The following is a 20,000-nucleotide window of genomic DNA, read 5'->3' on the forward strand; positions in this document are numbered from 1 at the left end:
TAACCTAGAGGTTCCCGCCTTACAGGCCAAGCTGCTGTCGGTCTAGAATTCAGTACTATCTGCCCCGCTGCGCCGGCGCAGAATGCTGAGTTGTGCTTGTGTCTCGCTCACTGATCGATAGAACAGCTCCATGGGTGTTGAATAACCCGTACTTATACCCAGTTCAGGCTGACCACGTTCACCCTGTCTGCGTGAAACACTGTAAACATAATTAACTCCTGTGGGATGCTTCATAGCGTAAGATATTACGCAGTACACGTTCCCTCTCTAGAGAGAACCGAGGTTACGTCAGTAACCGAGTACGTTTATAGCCGATATATTTACTACATGAAGACGCAAAACAACGAGAGACGGACTGAAGGGACCAAGCAAGACCTATTGGGAACCGAACAGCATTGCACATCAGTATATGGACAAAAACATAAAAAATACCGGACATTTCAGACAAAATAAAATTAAGGGTTTAACACTTTAGAATGAAGAAATTAAGACAGCCACAAATTATTATAATTTTACAGTTCTAATGATATGTAATTGTAAAATTATTCTTATGTTATTTTTAACATATTAGATACTCAATTGTTTTTTTTTATGGAAAAAAAATCTATATAGGTAAATTTGACATATTGCACTTTTTTTTCACTGTAAAATAAAACAATTGAGTATTTACAAAAAAATATAGATATTAAATTTATTTATAATATATATATATATATATACACACACACACTCTCCCTCTGTGTGTGTGTGTGTGTGTGTGTGTGTGTGTGTGTGTGTGTGTGTGTGTGTGTGTGTGTGTGTGTGTGTGTGTGTGAAACAAGCACAGCAAACCTGGAATCTTTTTAAATTACAATTTTTATCTGACAAATTACAATTTGATTTTTTTCCCTCAAATCATGCTTGCCGTCGTGTGAACTGCCCCTTTAAATGTAAAATATGCTGTAATCCTGCTGAAACGGAACTGAAAAATGTTTGAATAATCATTGTAAATATTTCCGTGTTAGTGATTTAGGAAGTCACGAGGGTTCACCAAACAGCACATTAACATACAGACAGGAAGATAAAGCATCAGACACAAGTGAGAGCAGTGAGTCAGCGTCTCAGGCCTGTTGATGTGGTCACAGTAAACCGCTCAGATTTCAGAAGCTCAGCGTTAGATCAACAGCAGGAGATTCACATCTATCAAACCACTGTGTGTGTCTGGCTCTTCTGGATCTATGCGGGTCTGAGCGTGCAGTGTGTGTTTCTGACATGCAATTAGGGCTGCATAATTAATCGAATTTGTAATCGCGATTATGTAATCGCTCAAATGCACGCAATTACAATAAAAAAATCCACTTACATTATTCTGTGTGATTGATGTGTTTTTCTTTTGTTTCTTTTTTTCTCTTTTTCACTGAGTATTTTTACTTTGGGTTGGTTTCTTTAAATAAATAAAAATTGTATATTTGACATTGAAGGCTTAATGCTATAGAAAAGCAATACAGGTTTTTTCAGGAAGAGTGTTTTCGGCTCGTTTACTTTGATATAACTATATGGCATGCAGTCGCTTCAAACTATGGCATAAAGCTATTCAAAACATCATTTAATGTAAATTGTGATAATTGTAATTAATAATCGCAATTACAATTTCAAGGGAATAATCGACAATTATGATTTATCATAATCGTGCAGCCCTACATGTAATCATACACACTCTTTCATGAACACACACACACACACACTTAGCAGGGCTCGACATTAAGGCTTGTCCGCTTGTCCGGGACAAGTGGATTTTTTGTAGGACAAGTAGAAGAGAAAATTAGTTGTCCGACCGGACAAGTTAAATTTCAAACAAAATAAAATGCCATGTTACTTCACGTTATGTGCCACTCGTTACGTCTATTTTACAGATTTAATTTTACAGATTTGAAACGAAGACATGTCCTGAATGTGAATGGCCTGTGAATGTCCTGAATGTGACTCGCAGAAAGACGCGCACCAGTATGATGCGCATGCACAGACCGCGCGCCAGAATACAGTTCTCTTTCGCGCTTGAACGAACATCAACACACACAATTAAGCCAAAATGTCATTTGTCGAGTATCTTCATAACACAAGAGCAGTCTTATGATGGACATAAAGAGTTGTGACTCGTGAGAGAATGAAGCGCGTGTGAGATCCGCGTCTCTGTCCACAGCGGCTGCTCTTAAAGGGCCAGCTACCAATAAAGTGTTCTGTCAGTAAAGTTAATGAAAGAACAAAGGGAACAGAGAAAATTACTCACTGCTCTTGACTAAAGAACTTGTGTAGCTTTAATAAGGAGTAGTCTATATATAATTTATAATTTATGCTGCGCAGACTGTTTGATAACTTTATTCAATTTCTGTATATGTCCTACCTGTTAGACAGTTCATTTTTATCCAAACATCAATGGCTTATTGATCATTATAGGTGTTATCAATCATTTAGTTGTTATTGCTAATTTCAGAATTATCACTAATCTGTGTGTGCATTTGGTTTAGAACCAAACAAGTTGACTCATGAAACCATTTGTTTATTATATCGCAATCGCATATCACAACCGCAATATTGATCTCAATAATAGGAATATGACATTGTCCCCAAATCGTGCAGCCCTAGATAAAATTATAAATCTTTACCCGGACAAGTGACTTTTGTGCATGGACAAGTGAAACATAAATTTACTTGTCCGAAGGACAAGTGCCTCAAAAAGTTAATGTCAAGCCCTGCTTAGACACGAACACTCAACAGTCCTGTATGCTTTAATCAGCTCGATACGAACATGTCAGACATGTTTCAGAATCACATGCATGTGTCGAGTGTGTTTTGGTCCCAGGTTGTGTTGTGTGCATGCACACACACACATATTCAGAGCCAGAAATAACCTTCTGGAGACGATCTTCCACAAACGGCTCAGAGAAAACCATAGAAACAGGTTTGATTTGAAGCTTAAGAGCAACTCATTCCCCTGGAGGAACTAAACAAAACCTCAGATCGAACCGACGGGACGGAGCGCATCATCAATGTTCTCCACAAAAACCAAAACAAAACTCAGATAGGACTCCGAAGGAGCCCGAAATCAGCACGGATACAGATATCCTAGAACTAGACAGAAGATGAACAGCGAGCGGTTATTTTCAGCTTCATCTCTGCAGGATTGTGGGAAATATTCATGAAGGTTTTATCACTTTCAGCTCACACAGATCTGTTTCTGGGACACGGCTGAAGTTCACCGAAGCTCCAGCCAATCACTGAACTCCTGGGAATGTTTTGGAAACAGCGATGCCAATTAGCGCCTGCCAATATTACCCATGATGCTCCATCGATTAGCCGCAGTGCTGAACGCGTGGAAGCTCACAGGCTGTGTGGAGGCGTCTGGTGTTTCAGAGAGATCTGTTCTCCAGACTAAACATCCAAACCCGACCCGCTGTTATCTGCACACTTTAAAAGTCTGTGCTGGGTGTTCTGCTCAAACAGACTTTCCCCAGACGCCACTGAAAGATCTGAAAGATACAGCACTAAAGTGTATCGTCTGGAGGGTTACACACTCAGATTCTGTGTGTGAAGCAGCAGATCAGATCTGGGATTACATTTTAAAGAAAACATTTGTACAATTTAATCTGCAACTTCACACTGATTACGATGGAGAATGTCATTCAGAAAATGCTGAATTACTCTTTTAAATGCAAGTATTGGGTTTCAACTTACTCAAATATCTAATGATACAAGTGTAAAGAAAAACAACAACAAAAACATCAACATTTAAAGTGGTTTAAATGTTTGACTTAGATATCTTACTAGGATGCAATTATATATAGTTTATACTCTTTATTATATACAGAAATGAATCATGGAGAACATATTTAGACAGTTTATGAACCCTGTTTTGTTTTCAGACGGTTTAATATTACTTGAATCATTCATTCAAATGATTTAAAACAAAATCAATTCAAATGAATTCAATATTTTTAAAACAAACTGCACGATTAACAGAAACTTAAATTGTTACTTTGTTTAGTTGTCTATTTTGTGGAAGTTGTTTGTGTGGGAATTGTGGGAAAACTGTGAGATATATATAAATATAAATATATATAATTAAACATGCAAAAATAAAATTATTATTATTATTATTATTATTATTATATCAAATTGATAAAAAATTAAAATACTAACATATAAATATTAATTTTTTATCATAATAATAATAATAATAATAATAATAATAATAATAATAATAATAATAATAATAAATTCATTGCTGTAATGTAATGAAAATCATTACATCGATTTATGTTCTATATTCTTTATCATTTGGTTTGATTTAATTTGGGTGCAGTGAAGAGGATTCTTTATGAAAATGTGATTAAATGGAACAAAAACTGGAAATGAGCATTTCTTTAAGCACTTTCTTTCTTTTATCTTTTGATATCGGGTGAAATGTGCTCTGCAACATGTTCTTGACAAGATGGAAAAACTAAAATGGAAAAACAGGTTCTCAGAATCAATCGGTAAACCCAGATATCCCATGATCCTCTGGGCTCTCAGTTACAGTATAAACAGTAAAAGAGAGACGCTGACAGAAATGTAGCACTTCTGTTTGGATTCATCTGGAATATTCTAAAGTATTTACTCTATACAAAATCAGTGTTAAACCCATAAACAGCAAACACAAATCACATTAAGATCAAAAATAATGAAATATGTATTTTAAACTGTATTTATGAGCAGTAGAGGTCTTCACAGGTCCAAAAATTCATGCCCGACCCGGAAGAGACCCGTAATGTGCTACACCGAACCGACCCGGACCCGTCTATTATTTCAAAAGTTGGACCCGGACCCGTGCAGATCCGAGAAATGCCATAAATGTACTGCCCGGACCCGACCTGGACACGTCTATTATTTTAAACTGGACCCGAACCCGGCGGGAAGACACAAACCCGACTGGACCCGATTGTCACATTTTATTTCACACAAGTTGCGAAAAATAAAACTTTTTGTCTTACCTAATTTCAGTAGCCGTCGTCTCACTTCCTTGTAACGTTACCTGACTGACTGTGATGCATTACAATCCACCGACAAGAAAGTTCTATGCATGTTATTTCTCTCGTTATTCCAAGCTTAATCCACTCATTATTTCAGCTTTAAAAGTCCATTTGATGTCACAGTGATGGATGACAAATGCAACTTTGCACATGTACATTCTGACTCGAGTTAACTCGCATAATAACTTTAACTGTTTGCCCTTTTGAACTATAATAACGATTGCTCGTTCAGTGCCGTGGCCGCTGACGTTATTTATTTGCTATCATATCTGTGCTCTGCATTGAGTCTGAATCTGACCACCAAAACTTTAAGATTAAACAAGACGGTTCATTTATATTATAAAAATGGGAGAAGCACGGTTTGGCGGAAGCTCTGGTTGCCATAGAAACATGACACACGCTTGAGACTGCACATGCGCGCTAGCTGGATGGATCAACCTAAAATATGTTTTTTAACGCAATTTGAGCGTCATAGAAAGCATTTATGTGACAGTTCACCTCAGATTTTGTTGCTGATTTGAATATTATCAATGTATTACACATGTTAAACAGACCCGGGACCCGAAGTAATAGATTCGGACCCGACCCGGACCCGGCTGATCATTTAAAATATAGACCCGAACCCGTACGAGTCCCGGGTCGACGGGTCTCGGGTGCACTGTGAAGACCTCTAATGAGCAGTGCACTACTATTATTGTACAATATTAATGCACAATAAATATTAAAATGTCTAGTCTGATGAAGCTGTATTGTGACTGATATATTGAAAGGGATGTGTGACATTTTGAAGTGACCTGAGATAAACTATCATATCCATGTTAATGTCATAATCTGTGACTCATGTAAATGACCCTGCAGGATGGAGAGTCAAACACTCAGTTAAAACTGCATGAAGAAAATAACCGGCCATTATCTGTAATTTCCTGTGTCAGGTAATGCGGATGACCCAAAACCATCGTATCAAGACTAAACCGTGAATGTTTTATCAGACGGGGAAGAACGGTGAAATGGAGCTGAGGCTGTAATTCTGCACCGTTGTGACGTCAGGCAGTGGAAACACGCAGCTCTGGTGTCTGAACACACACACACACACACACACGTGACAGAACCAGACCCATATGAGGAGGACACACAACAACAACGGTTCTGGGGCACAGAGATGCATAAGTCTCAGGACACAAACTAAAGACACAGCAGCATCTTTAAACCTGGTGCTCATGACGCAAGATACTGAAAAAACAGCGGAAAACATCTATTTTACATGAGTGTGCAAATATAAAAACAGAACAGACATAAATCAATAAACAGCTTCTTCAGAGACCGGGCATGTAGACTTTAGAGCAGTGTGCCGTGACAGGTTGTCAGATGTGCTGTGGAAAATTATCAAATTCAAAAATATTATTAAAATTAAATGCTACAAATAAGAATATATCATCGTGCTATTGGGCCGAAACCTTGTATCTCTAAATATCCCTTGTATTGTTTTCTAAAATGAATGCTATTGGTCATACAAAGTATTTAACCAATAAAAAGCATTTAAAAGAGGTTGTGTCTAGTGGTCGACCGATACAACTATATACCGTTATATAAAAGACAATCAGGCTAAAATACTTTCACATTAACCATCAACATTCAGCAAATGCACATCTTCATCATTTAAACAAATCTCTGAATATCTAATGAACATTTAATTTCACAAACCTTGCAGATTAATGTAATCCAGCTGTTATCTTGTGAAGTGTGTGTTTGTAGCCTCATAAACGTGTTCCTGCGAGTGACGGTCGGTCCGTGCGCAGCGAGTGAATATGAACAGAAGATCAGCTTCACACGAGACGCCATCGAAACACTTTAAATCCTTCATTTTAAAATATGCTGTGCTATATCCAGTTGCCCACTGTGTCATATTCATATCGTTTTCACGGTGTGCTGTATGTAAAATTAGCGTTCGTTGATTGATTTTGAAATCAGCAGATTACCGAGTGCCTTGTTACAGTGGTTACTTCCATTTTATTAACATATTCATATATTATTAAACAATTCATTTATTGGTGAAAAATAGTCTTATAGGATTGCAGATTCAAGAAGATGCCATTTAAAGTATAGGCATGTTTAGTTTAAAGATTTGTTTTCTAATTTATTAAATATTGATTAAAATACATAAAGTATATATCGGCATCGGCCATCAAAAAAAACAATATCGGTCGACCATTAGTTGTGACTAAACCTTTGGATCCTCAAACTGTAAAACAAAGATAAAAAAGAACTGATGTTTGCATAAGTTTACTCAAATAAAAGTTAGCCTTTATGGACATAGTGTTTCTTATTTATTTTTTGCATTTGAAGTAGGGGTGGCACGGTTCACAAAACCCACGGTTCGGTTCGTATCGCGGTTTTCGGTTCTGTACGGTTCTTGTTGTTATTTTTTCTTTATGTACTTCTGCATATGATATAGGCTATAGCTTAATTATCCACAATTCAGGATACAGTATTAAAAAAAAAAGTATATCATGTAATCATGCACAAACTGAATTTGACTTTTTTTTGACACATTTTCAAAGGAGAATGTGTATTGCTATCTCTACAGGGACTTATGTGCATTTTTAGCACACAAAGATTAAAATTAACTTGCATTTATCAAACTGTCAACTTCAGTGTAGCTCTTACAAAATGTTTATCTTTTAAAAGAAAAAGAGAGAAACTCTTAAAGCATTATCTTTTAAATAAGTCAAAATATGTTACACACATAATTGCCTATAATGAGGCTATAACAATAGCAAAGGCATAACCATAAAGTGAAACATAAGTTCAAACTCAACACAAAAACAGTATCAACAATGCTTCTATTGCCTGAGAGTGAGGATACTTTTCACTTGAAATTAAAGTGCAGTATTTGGAAACATATGACTGGAGTTCTTACCTAAACTTGGTGTCACTGTATATATTTAAATATCATAGGTAACATGAAATCCAAAATGTTCCCACACACCGGACTTATACGACGCTGGTGCATCCTCCAACTCCGGTTAGCCTTCCTTATCTCTCCCACTTGCCATTTCTGTACGTGACGAGACCTGCAGCTCTCCATACTCCACTTTTACTGAGACCGATCGGTTTATGACATCAAAGTACCGCGAGAGTGATTGAAAAGCATACGGAGACGTTGCTCTCGCGGTACTTTGATGTTATTCATCGATCGGTCTGTGCAGCGCCGGTTCAAGTCGAACAAGCCTCATATATATGTCCATTGTCCACACGATATCTTATTTCGCGCGAAAAGTAAACACACTGTCTGAGGTCACGGGCACGTGGTTACATTGCGCATGCGTCGAACCGTGCGACACACACACGCACCGAACCGAGACAAGCGAACCGGACGGTTCGGATGTTTTTTCATGTACCGTGCCAACCCTAATTTGAAGAGTGGAAAAGCCTTAGTCTTTGCGGTGTAGTTGGAGCAAATATACTGTTTGTGCAGAGTGCTTCATGTTTTGTATCATGAGATTTTGATCGTGAGATTTCAACAACAGGAAAACTGAGCTCCCATTTAGCTACAATACACTTGATATCCGGTACGCTGATGCACTGCCTGAGATGCGGCTGTTCCAGTGACACAAACTGTATCTGTCATTTGCTGGTCAAAAAGCTTAGAACTCAATTTGAGCTTGATTTTCATAAAATGTTAATATTATAATGATGACACATGCAAATGTCCCAACCATAGCTATATAAAGCCACAATACCAACTTCGACGACAGTGTTTAATTAAATACAAGGTTTCCAAACGACAGCGACGATATGTAAATCTGTTTTTTTATCATCACCAACAATGTCATACTATGACCTTATTGTGGTCCTACCCGTGTTAAGCTCAAGTTTCATCAAGTTTCCCGTTACATTAATTCAGCCGTGGTGATCCGCCACACCAAAACTCATCCCGCTTCTCACTGACATCCGATCTCGTGCATACTAGAGGCATAAAAAACTTTGTAAAGCACCATAAAGTTTTCGTGCACTATATTCCAAGACTTCTAAAGTCATTCGAAAGCATGACGTGAGGTAAAAATGAATATTTAAGTTGTTAAGTTAAAGTTAATGGAAACTCATCTCTCCTCAGTCATTCTCCATTCAGCATTTAAACAGCGCGTCGCGTTCGGTTACGACAGTAACACAACGACTCTCTCTTCAAGATCAATGTTCCCATTATTATACTTTATTTGTAGATAAAGGTCTATGGTTTGCATAAAATGACTTCATCTTGCTGGAGTTTATTGCGTTTTCTAAATCATCTTCCTTTCTCCTGGGTGTGTTAGATTACAGCACTGGAGTCCAGAACACTATAATTGTTCTAGGGCTCGAATTTCGGTGCGGGATGGCGGGTATTGCGCATCATTTTAATAATTCCCGCAGGTCTTGCGTTTATAATGCGGGAAATTCCCGCAAACATTCATTCAATCTAGCATTTAGGCCTATGAGTGAATTTAACCTAACAGATTATAAGATCAAATCAGTCATTTTAAAACTTTATGCGAGACGCAATTTCACAAACGGCGTGAGTGATTCAGCCAATGCCGCGTCTTCTCTGTCTCTCAAAATGTGTTGCACAAGGCAAGCCAATCGCGCGGCTGCAGGCGGCGACTCTAGACTCTCGCGTTTCAGGAGTCGGGACATTTCATGGAAATGTCACTTGCACAATCGGGCCATTGCATCGTCACTAATGTTTATAATTAGTACGTCTTTTTAAGTCTTACCTATTTAAACATTCAAGCGATTTTAAACCATATAACAAACAGCTCGTGAGTAACAAAACTGAGTTATTTTTCGCGAATTAGTGCTTTAACGGTCAAAAGCACACAACATTGTCTAAATTCCGGGGTTGTGCCGAGTTTCGACCCCTGCCAAATTACTACCCCCCTAGCATTGGTAGGTCTAGGATTAGTTGTGGGGGAGGGGTTAGGATTAGGCAATCAGGTACTGACTTCAACGAGGGGGCTAACAATTTGGCAGGGGGTCGAAAACTTGGGGAGAATCCTCTCAAACATAAACGGTTATGACTTAAATAAAAATAATACAAAAAGAAAATGCATGTGACACTATAATGAAAACAGTATGGGCCGTTCACGTTACGTCCTTTGCGCGCTCATCCTTTACTGAAACGTCTTCGTCTTCATGGAGAACGTGGCTCATGATTTCTTAGCAACAGGGAGCCCTATTTAAAAGAGGAGAAAGTGTCGCGGACTGCGCTTTACACGCAACATGTGAACGTGGATCCGTGCACTAGCTCTTAAAGTGAGAGTAGCCTAAAATGTGTCTGTCATTATTGCATATAAAACAACAAAAGATAGCATTAATTGTAAGGAATCAGGATTAATAGCCTATGTATTCAAATTACACAGGACTAAAAGACTATTCCGTGTTATTTTACATTTGATTACTTTTTTCCGTTTCTGTAGTATTTCTGAATACTAGTGTTATTAGACCTAAACTTTTCTCTTTATTTGTGCTACTTTTTTCAATTTAATTCAATCGTAATCAAGCTTCCTTTTGTTGTGTAAACTAAAAAAATGACCCCATAGTAAAAACACAAATACAATGCGTGAGCAAACATTTAGCTAAACGTATTTTTTTTAAAATTGTCCAATAAAAATAAAAAATCCCCCCCCATAAGAATCACCTAAAGGGGGATTTCCCCCCTATTTTCCAAAAGGAAATTCAGGCCCTGGTTCTTCATGCGCACTGTAACTGAAATTTAAAACTGTTGCATAGATATAAGCTAATACACTAAGCATCAAATATCTCTTCACTTTGTGCTTTGAGCTTTTCAAAGCGAAGCAAGCTGTGACTTCACATTGCCTCAAGAGCATCATTCTGCACACGGGATGCGCATAATCACGTTGCCGCTCTAAATTGGAGCCTTTCATATTATAATACTTAGGGGAGGTTTAAACACCTGCAGCAAGGGGCAAGCTGGAAAAAATCCTGGAGGAAACACTGTTTTATTATAATAACTTGTTTTTTATATGCCATTTGAAGCAATGCATGTTTGTGCAATCTTGTTAGCCTATATTTTTATATAGTGGGGTGCCGTGAGATTTTTTGCTTTGCTTATCAAAAAAAGTTTGGGAAACACTGCTTTAGAGGATGATGTGATGATCAATGGAAGGAATATCAAACTGTATTGTCATTAGAGGGAACAGCAATGAATGTGACTGACAGACGCGAGTGTGCGTTCAGTCTTTTGTGTGGCATTTAAAGAGACAAACGTCGAGCTGTCTCTCCTCATCTCTGTTTGTCTGTCTGCATTAATAGAGCAGAATGACAGCAATTATGCAGTTTAACAAAAGAGAAGCGACAGTTTGTTTTGTTCCCTCCACAAGTGACGGACGCTCGACTGCACAAAAACTCACATTAACATTTAAACAATCGTCTCCTCTGTGAAGGACATGATGAGCGACTGAAATAATTATGCCGCCTAACTTTTAGACTTCATCCATGCCTTAAAATACTGCCAATGTGGGCGGCTCGCTAGGGTTGTGTGTGGTGAGATTAACAGTTTTCTACTCGACGCTGGAGGAAATGTCAATGTAGAGAAGATACAGGGAACATTTGTGGTTGAAGAAACATGGTGACGTCAGCATCAAACTACAGATTTGGTAAATCAACTAGTTGGTTTAGGGTCACGTCCACCTAACTCACAAATTTTGCATTTAAAATTCTTTAAATCCACATAAAACACTGCTATTTTGCAAACTAAGCAATCCCAATACGTCCATAAACAGGAGTATACCAGTCTGAACATGTCTAAGCTCTCGCTACACAACAGACAGACACAGCTTCTGTACAGCGTATCAGAAAGTGTTTCTGACTTCCTTCTTGATCTGCTTTGGCCCTTTTTTCTGATCATGCATTTTGTGTTTCAGGCATGCAATCAAACTCCAACCTCACCGACAAGTCAAAACACACTCTTTCATGAACACACACACACACACACACTTAGACACGAACACTCAACAGTCCTGTATGCTTTAATCAGCTCGATACGAACATGTCAGACATGTTTCAGAATCACATGCATGTGTGTCGAGTGTGTTTTGGTCCCAGGTTGTGTTGTGTGCATGTACACACACACATATTCAGAGCCAGAAATAACCTTCTGGAGACGATCTTCCACAAACGGCTCAGAGAAAACCATAGATACAGGTTTGATTTGAAGCTTAAGAGCAACTCATTCCCCTGGAGGAACTAAACAAAACCTCAGATCGAACCGACGGGACGGAGCGCATCATCAATGTTCTCCACAGAAACCAAAACAAAACTCATCATTAAAAAAGCACGCGCACACACACACACAAGAGAGACGGACGTGTTTTACTCACCGCCACTGCGATCATGGAGTCGTCGGGTTTCCATTCCACCTGCTGATAGAAGCCGAACTGTGTGGCCGCTTTCCCAGACTCAATATAACTGACGATCAACACGCTGGGCTACAGACAGACAGACAGAGACAGAATTACACATGTGGATTCATTAGAGTCAGTGTGGTTTAGTTATGTAGGGCATTTCATTTAATATTCAACAATATTATTGATCTGTCTGCATTGACAGACACCATTATATGAGAACTGAGGTAAGCTGGATGATGACATCACCGTTTTCCCCAGAGCGGCTATCTATATATATATATATATGGCGAAATTAGAAAAATTGGAAAATCATGCAAAAGTTCATTTATTTTTACCGTAATTCAACTTAAAAGGTGAAACTATTATATAGACTCATTCATCACAAGCAAAGTGAGATATTTCAAGCCATTATTTGATATAATTTTGATGATTATGGCTTACAGATTATGAAAACCCCAAAGCCAAAATTAGAATATTGTGAAAAGGTTTTTTTTTCCGAGTTTCACACACACATATACATATACATATATATTAGGGGTGTCGAAATTAATCGTTTCTACGATGCATCGCGATGCAGACGAGGACGATTCGGTTATCGGTTCAGTAATAGACCATAACCGGTTATAATGTATTGACGCTTTTCTGACGTCATTTGTCACGTATGTGCTTTGTCGTGATACCATACACTGGCAGAGGGAGGCGAGATGTGTGCGCATAATTAAAAATGCTCCAGCTACTTTAAAAGCCTACATCTGGACACATTTCGGCTTTTATGAACAACCTGGTAAGCACGACCTGGAGAAGACACGCGCTGTGTGCTCTCATGTCACGCACAAATAGAATAGGCAGGAGGTAATAGCTATATTAACTTGATAAACATTGTTAGCCGTGTTCACCCCGAGCTGTTACGCCTGGCAGAGCCGGACTGCTTTAGAGTAAGAGAATGAGCTTCAACGTCACCCGAATCCGCAGCCAAAACAAATAATCCACCCGCCTCAATACTGTTCTCTGATTTAAGTATTCGCTGCCAGCCGATGGTGAAATTACAATTATTCTGTGTTGTTACGGGTGATTATAAATGATCGTCATCTTCAACAGTGAACTCTCGACGGTTGATGGGCACGCGCGTCTCTAATGATGACATATACACTGATGAATGAGCGCTGCTTTTAAATAAACATCTCTTTAAAACAAAATTGATTTGATAAAATTTTATTTTCTTAATGGCATAAACAGGCCTTTGAAATTCAAACTGGAATGTCACTGTTTCTGTCACTGCGACTTCCCGAACAGACGAACACACACGCATGCGCACGGATCAATTTTAAAGTAAAATTTGAAAATTGAGGATGCGGTGCATCGAAATGCATTGTGATACCGAATAGAACTGAATCGATGACATGATAATCGTAACCGAACCCAACCGTGAGACCAGTGTAGGTTCACAGCCCTAATATATATATATCAGTGATTCCCCTAGAAATTTTTCGAGCAGTGGTGCTGTTATGTGCCCGAGGTTGTTACCAAGCCGCGCGTGGGGGGGTCCGGGGGCATGCACCCTGGAAGATTTTTTTTTAAAATAACCCCTTAAACCATGACTTCTGGCAAGTTTTGTAGATAGAAATGGACATTTTGAGAAAAACAAATATGACATACCATCAACTGATTCATGGCATGATTATTGCATCACGTACCTTGAACTGCAGTCACAAACAGAAACCTTCATTTTATAATTTTAGACAGGATTGTTCATGTTTTCTTTTGTGTTCATTTTCAGCTTGGTAGAAATTGTTTAGGGGAAAAGTGAAACGGCACAACCCAGAAAAAGATTATTTACAATTTATTGAAAATTTTATCTTAATGGGAAAGGCCAAACCCAAACTATGAGCACTTAATTTTTCTGGGCTTTTTATAGAAGATCTCTAAGGCTCTTTGGTAATTGAATCATATTGTGGGGGTATTTTTTGTTTTTGCAAGAAGTTTTATGCTCATCTAGCCTGCGTTTATTTAATCAAAAATACAGAAAAAACAGTAGCCTAATATAGTGAAATATTATTACATGATGTTGTTTTTATCTTTATTAATCAAAGAATCTTTACAAAGGAGGACAGTGTGCTGCTGCTTTACTAAGTGATCAGATTAGCAACTGCACAGTAACTACCTAAAACACTCAGAACAACAAAGTGAGAAAGTGACCGTAACAAGACATCCAGAATTAAGATACTACACAACTCACAGATTAAGCCAGATGATATATTGAAGGGTTAGTTCTCCCTAAAATGAAGTTTCTGTCATTAATTCCTGACCCTCATGTCATTACAAAGGCATAAGACCTTCGTTCATCTTCGGATCACAAACAAAGAGATTTTGATGAAATCCAAGATCTTTAAATCCACATCTTTATTGTGTTTGTTTGTTGTAGGTTTATGCTGTTGTTCTTCGTTCTCAAAGTCTATTTATTGTGTGTAGTCTTGTTAGTTCTTATATGTTGACTCAAAGAGCTTTGCTACAAAAAGTCCTATGTACTTGTACTAGCTGTATTGGAACAAATGGCAAATAAAACTTCAACTCAAGATAAAGGCGTTATTTTTGAGGGGTTTTTTTGCGCACAAAAAGTATTCTCGTCTTCATAACACTAAGGTTGAACCACTGGAGTCACATGGACTATTTTAACAATGTCTTTACTACCTTTCTGAGCTTTGAACAGTGCAATGACGTTGCTGTGTATGTGGGGTCAAAAAACTCTTGCAATGTAAAATATAAAATAATGTAAATTTCTGTTCTGAATATGAACGAAGGTCTTACGGGTTTGGAACGAGATTAGGGTGAATAATTAATGACAGAAACTTAATTTTTGGCTGAACTAACCCTTTAAAGATTAACAGAGATGTTTGCAAGTCATTTAAGTGTAATGTTCACTGCATGTATATGAAATTATGCCAAACTTAACAAATAAAGTTAAGAATAACCAAGATCATTCCTGTAATAAGATGCTCAAATTACTCGTAATCATCTAACAGAGGAAAAATAAAAGTTTGTCTTTATGCTACAGATCAACAGAAACGCATGACTTCTCCCAGTGAGACGAGGAGCAGCAGGGAAACCCATCAGGAGAAATGAGAGACGGATGTGCGGAAGGGAACAGCGTTTGGCCACAAAGAAAAACACCCAAAAATGGAAGCAAAGTGCTGGTTTCATTCTGCCAACAGGGAGCTGTAAACCTCAACACACACACACACGTAAAACTAACACTAACGTCACAGAATGTGCATTTACTTTCGGCGTGTGTGTGTGAAGGTCGTTCCTCATGAGAGTTTCGTTCAGGGGTCACGAAAGGTCAGACAGGCTTCGGATTCCACACGAGAGAAACATTCACAACAAGTGTCTGTGATTGACAGCTGTATTTACTATCATACGTCAGTGGATGCAGGACTGGCTTTATTTTGATAAAACACCTGTAGCTATAGCAACCGGCTATATTTACATTTTTAACTTGAATTACTCACATTATCCAAAGACTGACGTCACGTTACTCTGTGAAACTGCAGTTAAATGACACTAATAGTGGGTGCAAATGTTTTTCTATCTCAAACCAAGCACTCAGTGACGCTACTTTCCATATAGCCTGACTAAAATGGAGAAAGAAAAACAGCTCTGAATAATTAGAGAATGCACCAAAAATCATGCATGTAAATCATATGCACAGTTACATAACAGACCGAGAGTGTAATGCACGACGGTTGTTGTACTAAATTCACTCTCGATCTGAATTCAACACACAAAGAACACGTCATTTCCAGTCCTATGATACAATAAACAATTGATTCATGTCCTAATCCTGCTTGTTAAATCCTGAAGAGAAAATACATTTCTGCATCATTTTCAACCTGATGTAATATTTGCAACATGCATTTTCTGTAAAGCTGCTTTGAAACGATTTGTATTGTGAAAAACGCGCTATACAAATAAACATTAATTCAGCTGAAGCTCCATCATCACCACAGACGAAATATTCAACAGTTTGTGCAAACAATACAAAAAGGGCATCTAGCAGACAAACATGCAGATTTAATCTTTATTATAAAACTGCAATTATCAGACTGTGTTAACAGTGACCAAAAAGGCCTGTTCACGGCAAAAAGAAATAGAAAGTTTTAATTAATCATTCAGTCCAGTGGAATGATGAAAACATTGACAGCCAATCAGAATCCATCCAGCGTTAAAGAGCTCGAGCATTTAAAGCAGCAGACGACAAAACCGCAGCACTGATAACATGCAGAAAAATATCTGATTGTGGTAAAAAAAAGTTTTTTCTGATTGAGGAACAAAAAAACATTGGTGTGGACGCTTATAGTTATCGTTCTTGAACAACGTGAAACCAAAAAGACAAAGAAAACGGGATGTGAAATCTCAAGTATGTCAGTCACAGAGAAACTTTTGAATCGGTCCTTCACTGTCCTCATGTTGCTCTGTTGTGAATAAACTGTCACTGTACCAAAGAAGAAAAAAGAAAGAGCAACACTATCGTGCTAATCATCATCATATTTCACATCTGTGCGTGTCTGTGTTTGGTTGTCACATACAAGTGAACACAACATGATCTATTTTTAAATGTATTTGACTCAGTAACTCATCAGACATGAGTTTAACTCAACAGACACACATTATCAGAATATCAAGAGCCCTGAAACCCTCTTATAAACACAGCCAATCATTGATTACTCCTACATTGATGACGGCCAGCAACTAGACATGCTCATACAACATTCAACTCACAGGCCTGTCCAAACTATAATACTGTATAACAATATCCTTCATCTCCAACACTACATTCCTATATTGCACTAACTCACTGTTTATGTCCATCGTGTCTATCTTTGTATTTATCTTATTTTGCATTCTATATTATGTATTTGTCTGTTTATTTGTTTGGGATATATTTATTTCTTCTCATTTACATTGAGTCATCTTTTTCAATTGTCCCTGGTATTTATATACACCGTTTACATCGTTTATAGTTATTCTGCTCAATCTGAAGAGCTGCTAAATGCGTTTCGTTGTTTCTTTTAATAATGACAAATAAAGATGTATTCTATCTATCCAGAGGCAAATGTTGATCTGATCGAAGCCTTTACTGATTCACATCACAGGGAACTATAGTGGAACCGAACCCATGAAGTGCGTATACATGTACGTACCACTGATGAACAATCATAAGCTGCTTTTGTTGATTACCACTAACCCCAAATTACCCCATAGTTTAGGTCTAAACTGCACATGTGCAGACAACATTATGACTGTTTCCAATCATGTTTCTTAAACACTCTGTCTGTCATTGTTCAAACAAACGGATAGCCCCGCCCACAAACTCACAGGATTGGTTGAGACAGAAGATGACATGTCTGGTCGCTCATTTAAACGGATCAATGTTGTGAAAGTGACTGAACATCGTAAACCTGAGCATCTGTAAAGGATGGTTCGTAATGGTTGTTGTTGTTCACTAATACTCATCTTACAGGTTCCCACACAGAACAGATGAAATATGATCGAACAGCGTTACACAACACACACACACACACACGGAGCATGCATTTCACCAGCGATTGTGTGTAATAATAAGTGTGACGTTATATCTGCTGTTGCTAGGGTGACCATCAAACAAACCAAATGTGGGACGATTATAAGTTTGTGTGGGACAATGTGGGACATGTTACCAACACTCAAACATAACCTGAAACTGTTATATAATGTTTATCTAACTTAATAAAAACATTTGTATTCTGCCTTTCAGCTGATAAAAATTATTTGTTCTTTAGTCCCTTCCAGAAAACACCATTAAATCACAATATAGCATAACATGTCTTTATTTTACATGACATTTAAATTCAACATCACTGAGCCCAAAGGCATCATGCAGATCACTATTTCTGAAACACTTCTGACCAAGTCCAACTAAAATCTAACAAAACAAATAATGAACAAATAAAATATAAAACAACATGAAATTAGATCATTGACAGTCTTATATATTAATATATTAAACCAAACACTTTCATATTTTTAGAAAGGATGTTAATTAAAACAACCACAGCAGGAAACAAGTTGAGAAATTCGCATCAATTTTAATTTACCGAATTATCCATTTGTTTTCTGACAGAAACGCATGGAACAAATCACCACTGCACATTTTGATTGACAGCTGTCACAGCCCAATAGTGACCGTGTTTACTCCTGTCCTTTCAACCATTGGATAGGATTTTAAAAACGGCTGTTGTGTTTGTACTTCTGACGAAGCGCTGTTAAATACAAGTGAAAGACTACGCTGCAAGAATAATAAATAAAATGCTTTCTTAAAAAGGCAAAAGAACGCATGCATATTGTCTTAATATAATATTTAAAAACCTACAGACTGATGAAAATGCAGGAGATTTTCTCAATATGCGACGTGCGGGACAAGCGATGAACATGCTGTGCGGTAACACAAAGCGGGACGGGTGCTCACACTATCTGCTGCTTTACATCTCAATGACTTTAAATGAGTTATAAAGATGTGTGCAGAATGTATAAATGATTTATAAAACGTCTATCTACAAAACAAATCTTCCTTGATGCATTCGTCTTTACAAATCGCAGTTCATCTTAAATTCAAGCATCAATGTGCATCAACTCCACCTCTTTCCGAAGGACAATGTGTGCTCATATGCAGATTTCAAATTATTTGAATATTTCATAATCAATGTTGGTTTATTTTAATTACTGGTGCGCAAAAAGTTTGGTCGAATGCCCTCACTGACGGAAGTTTTCACGCTTTTTAAACCCTTATTTGTTTGAAAAGGAATTTAGAATTAAATCTGATTGCATTTATAAACGCGGTCCCTGGATTCACAATGAACCTGCAAACATAAAACATGTCTGAAATCATTACCACAGGGGTGTGTATCGTAATCCAAAATAGCTCCAACAGAAGCGTTGTGTGTCTCTGTGCAATAAAACATCTCATTATCTCCATTTCATTAAATATCATCTAATTATCTCAATTTCGTCATAGTCCATTCCATTAGATGAGGAACCAGCGCTGGAAGAGACAAAACTAGAGTTTAAAGAGTTTCAAACCAAGAAACGTTGCATGAAAAACATAAAACATTCAGGTCAAAATGGAAACCACAGAATTTCTGTGCATTTTCTGCGGTGATCTACATTTACGTTTATTCATTCAGCAAACGCTTTTATCCAAAGCAACTCATAAATGTTGAATAAGGCAGAGCAAAAGCTGAAGGGAAAACCTGTGGAATGAACAAAAGCTTGTTGAACTGAGTTTGTACACTCTTACAAAAACACTGAACATTAGAAATAAGAGCCAACTCTACCGAACTTCTGAAAATAAGAAATCGCTCATGTTGTTTTAAACCTGTATGACTCGTTTCTTTCTGCTGTGGTATATTAAAAAAAAATGAGAATTCTGAGATTTTTTTTTTGTTCAAATAATAAAAAGTTGGGGTTCAATGTTGTTTGGTTCCAAAGGTTCTTCAAAAATATCTTCTTTTATGTTCCTCAG

The 20,000-nt window shown here is 37.6% G+C and overlaps 1 protein-coding gene across 3 annotated transcripts in view; it reads right to left on the reverse strand.

Annotated features, from left to right (window-relative positions):
- ric1 (RIC1 homolog, RAB6A GEF complex partner 1) overlaps positions 1-20,000 on the reverse strand; it is a 68,405-nt gene that overhangs the window by 41,710 nt on the left and 6,695 nt on the right. For all 3 annotated transcript variants that reach the window (XR_013200597.1, XM_077221330.1, XM_077221329.1), the window contains exon 2: positions 12,419-12,526. Coding sequence is in view for 2 of the 3 variants with exons in the window: in XM_077221330.1 (XP_077077445.1) it covers positions 12,419-12,526 (108 nt within the window). In the remaining variant the exon portion in view is untranslated. The remainder of the gene's footprint in view (positions 1-12,418; positions 12,527-20,000) is intronic.

Source organism: Siphateles boraxobius, unplaced genomic scaffold (assembly GCF_051911475.1).
Source record: "Siphateles boraxobius isolate OS27281-9 unplaced genomic scaffold, OSU_SipBor_1 81, whole genome shotgun sequence".
NCBI classification, from domain to species: domain Eukaryota; kingdom Metazoa; phylum Chordata; class Actinopteri; order Cypriniformes; family Leuciscidae; genus Siphateles; species Siphateles boraxobius.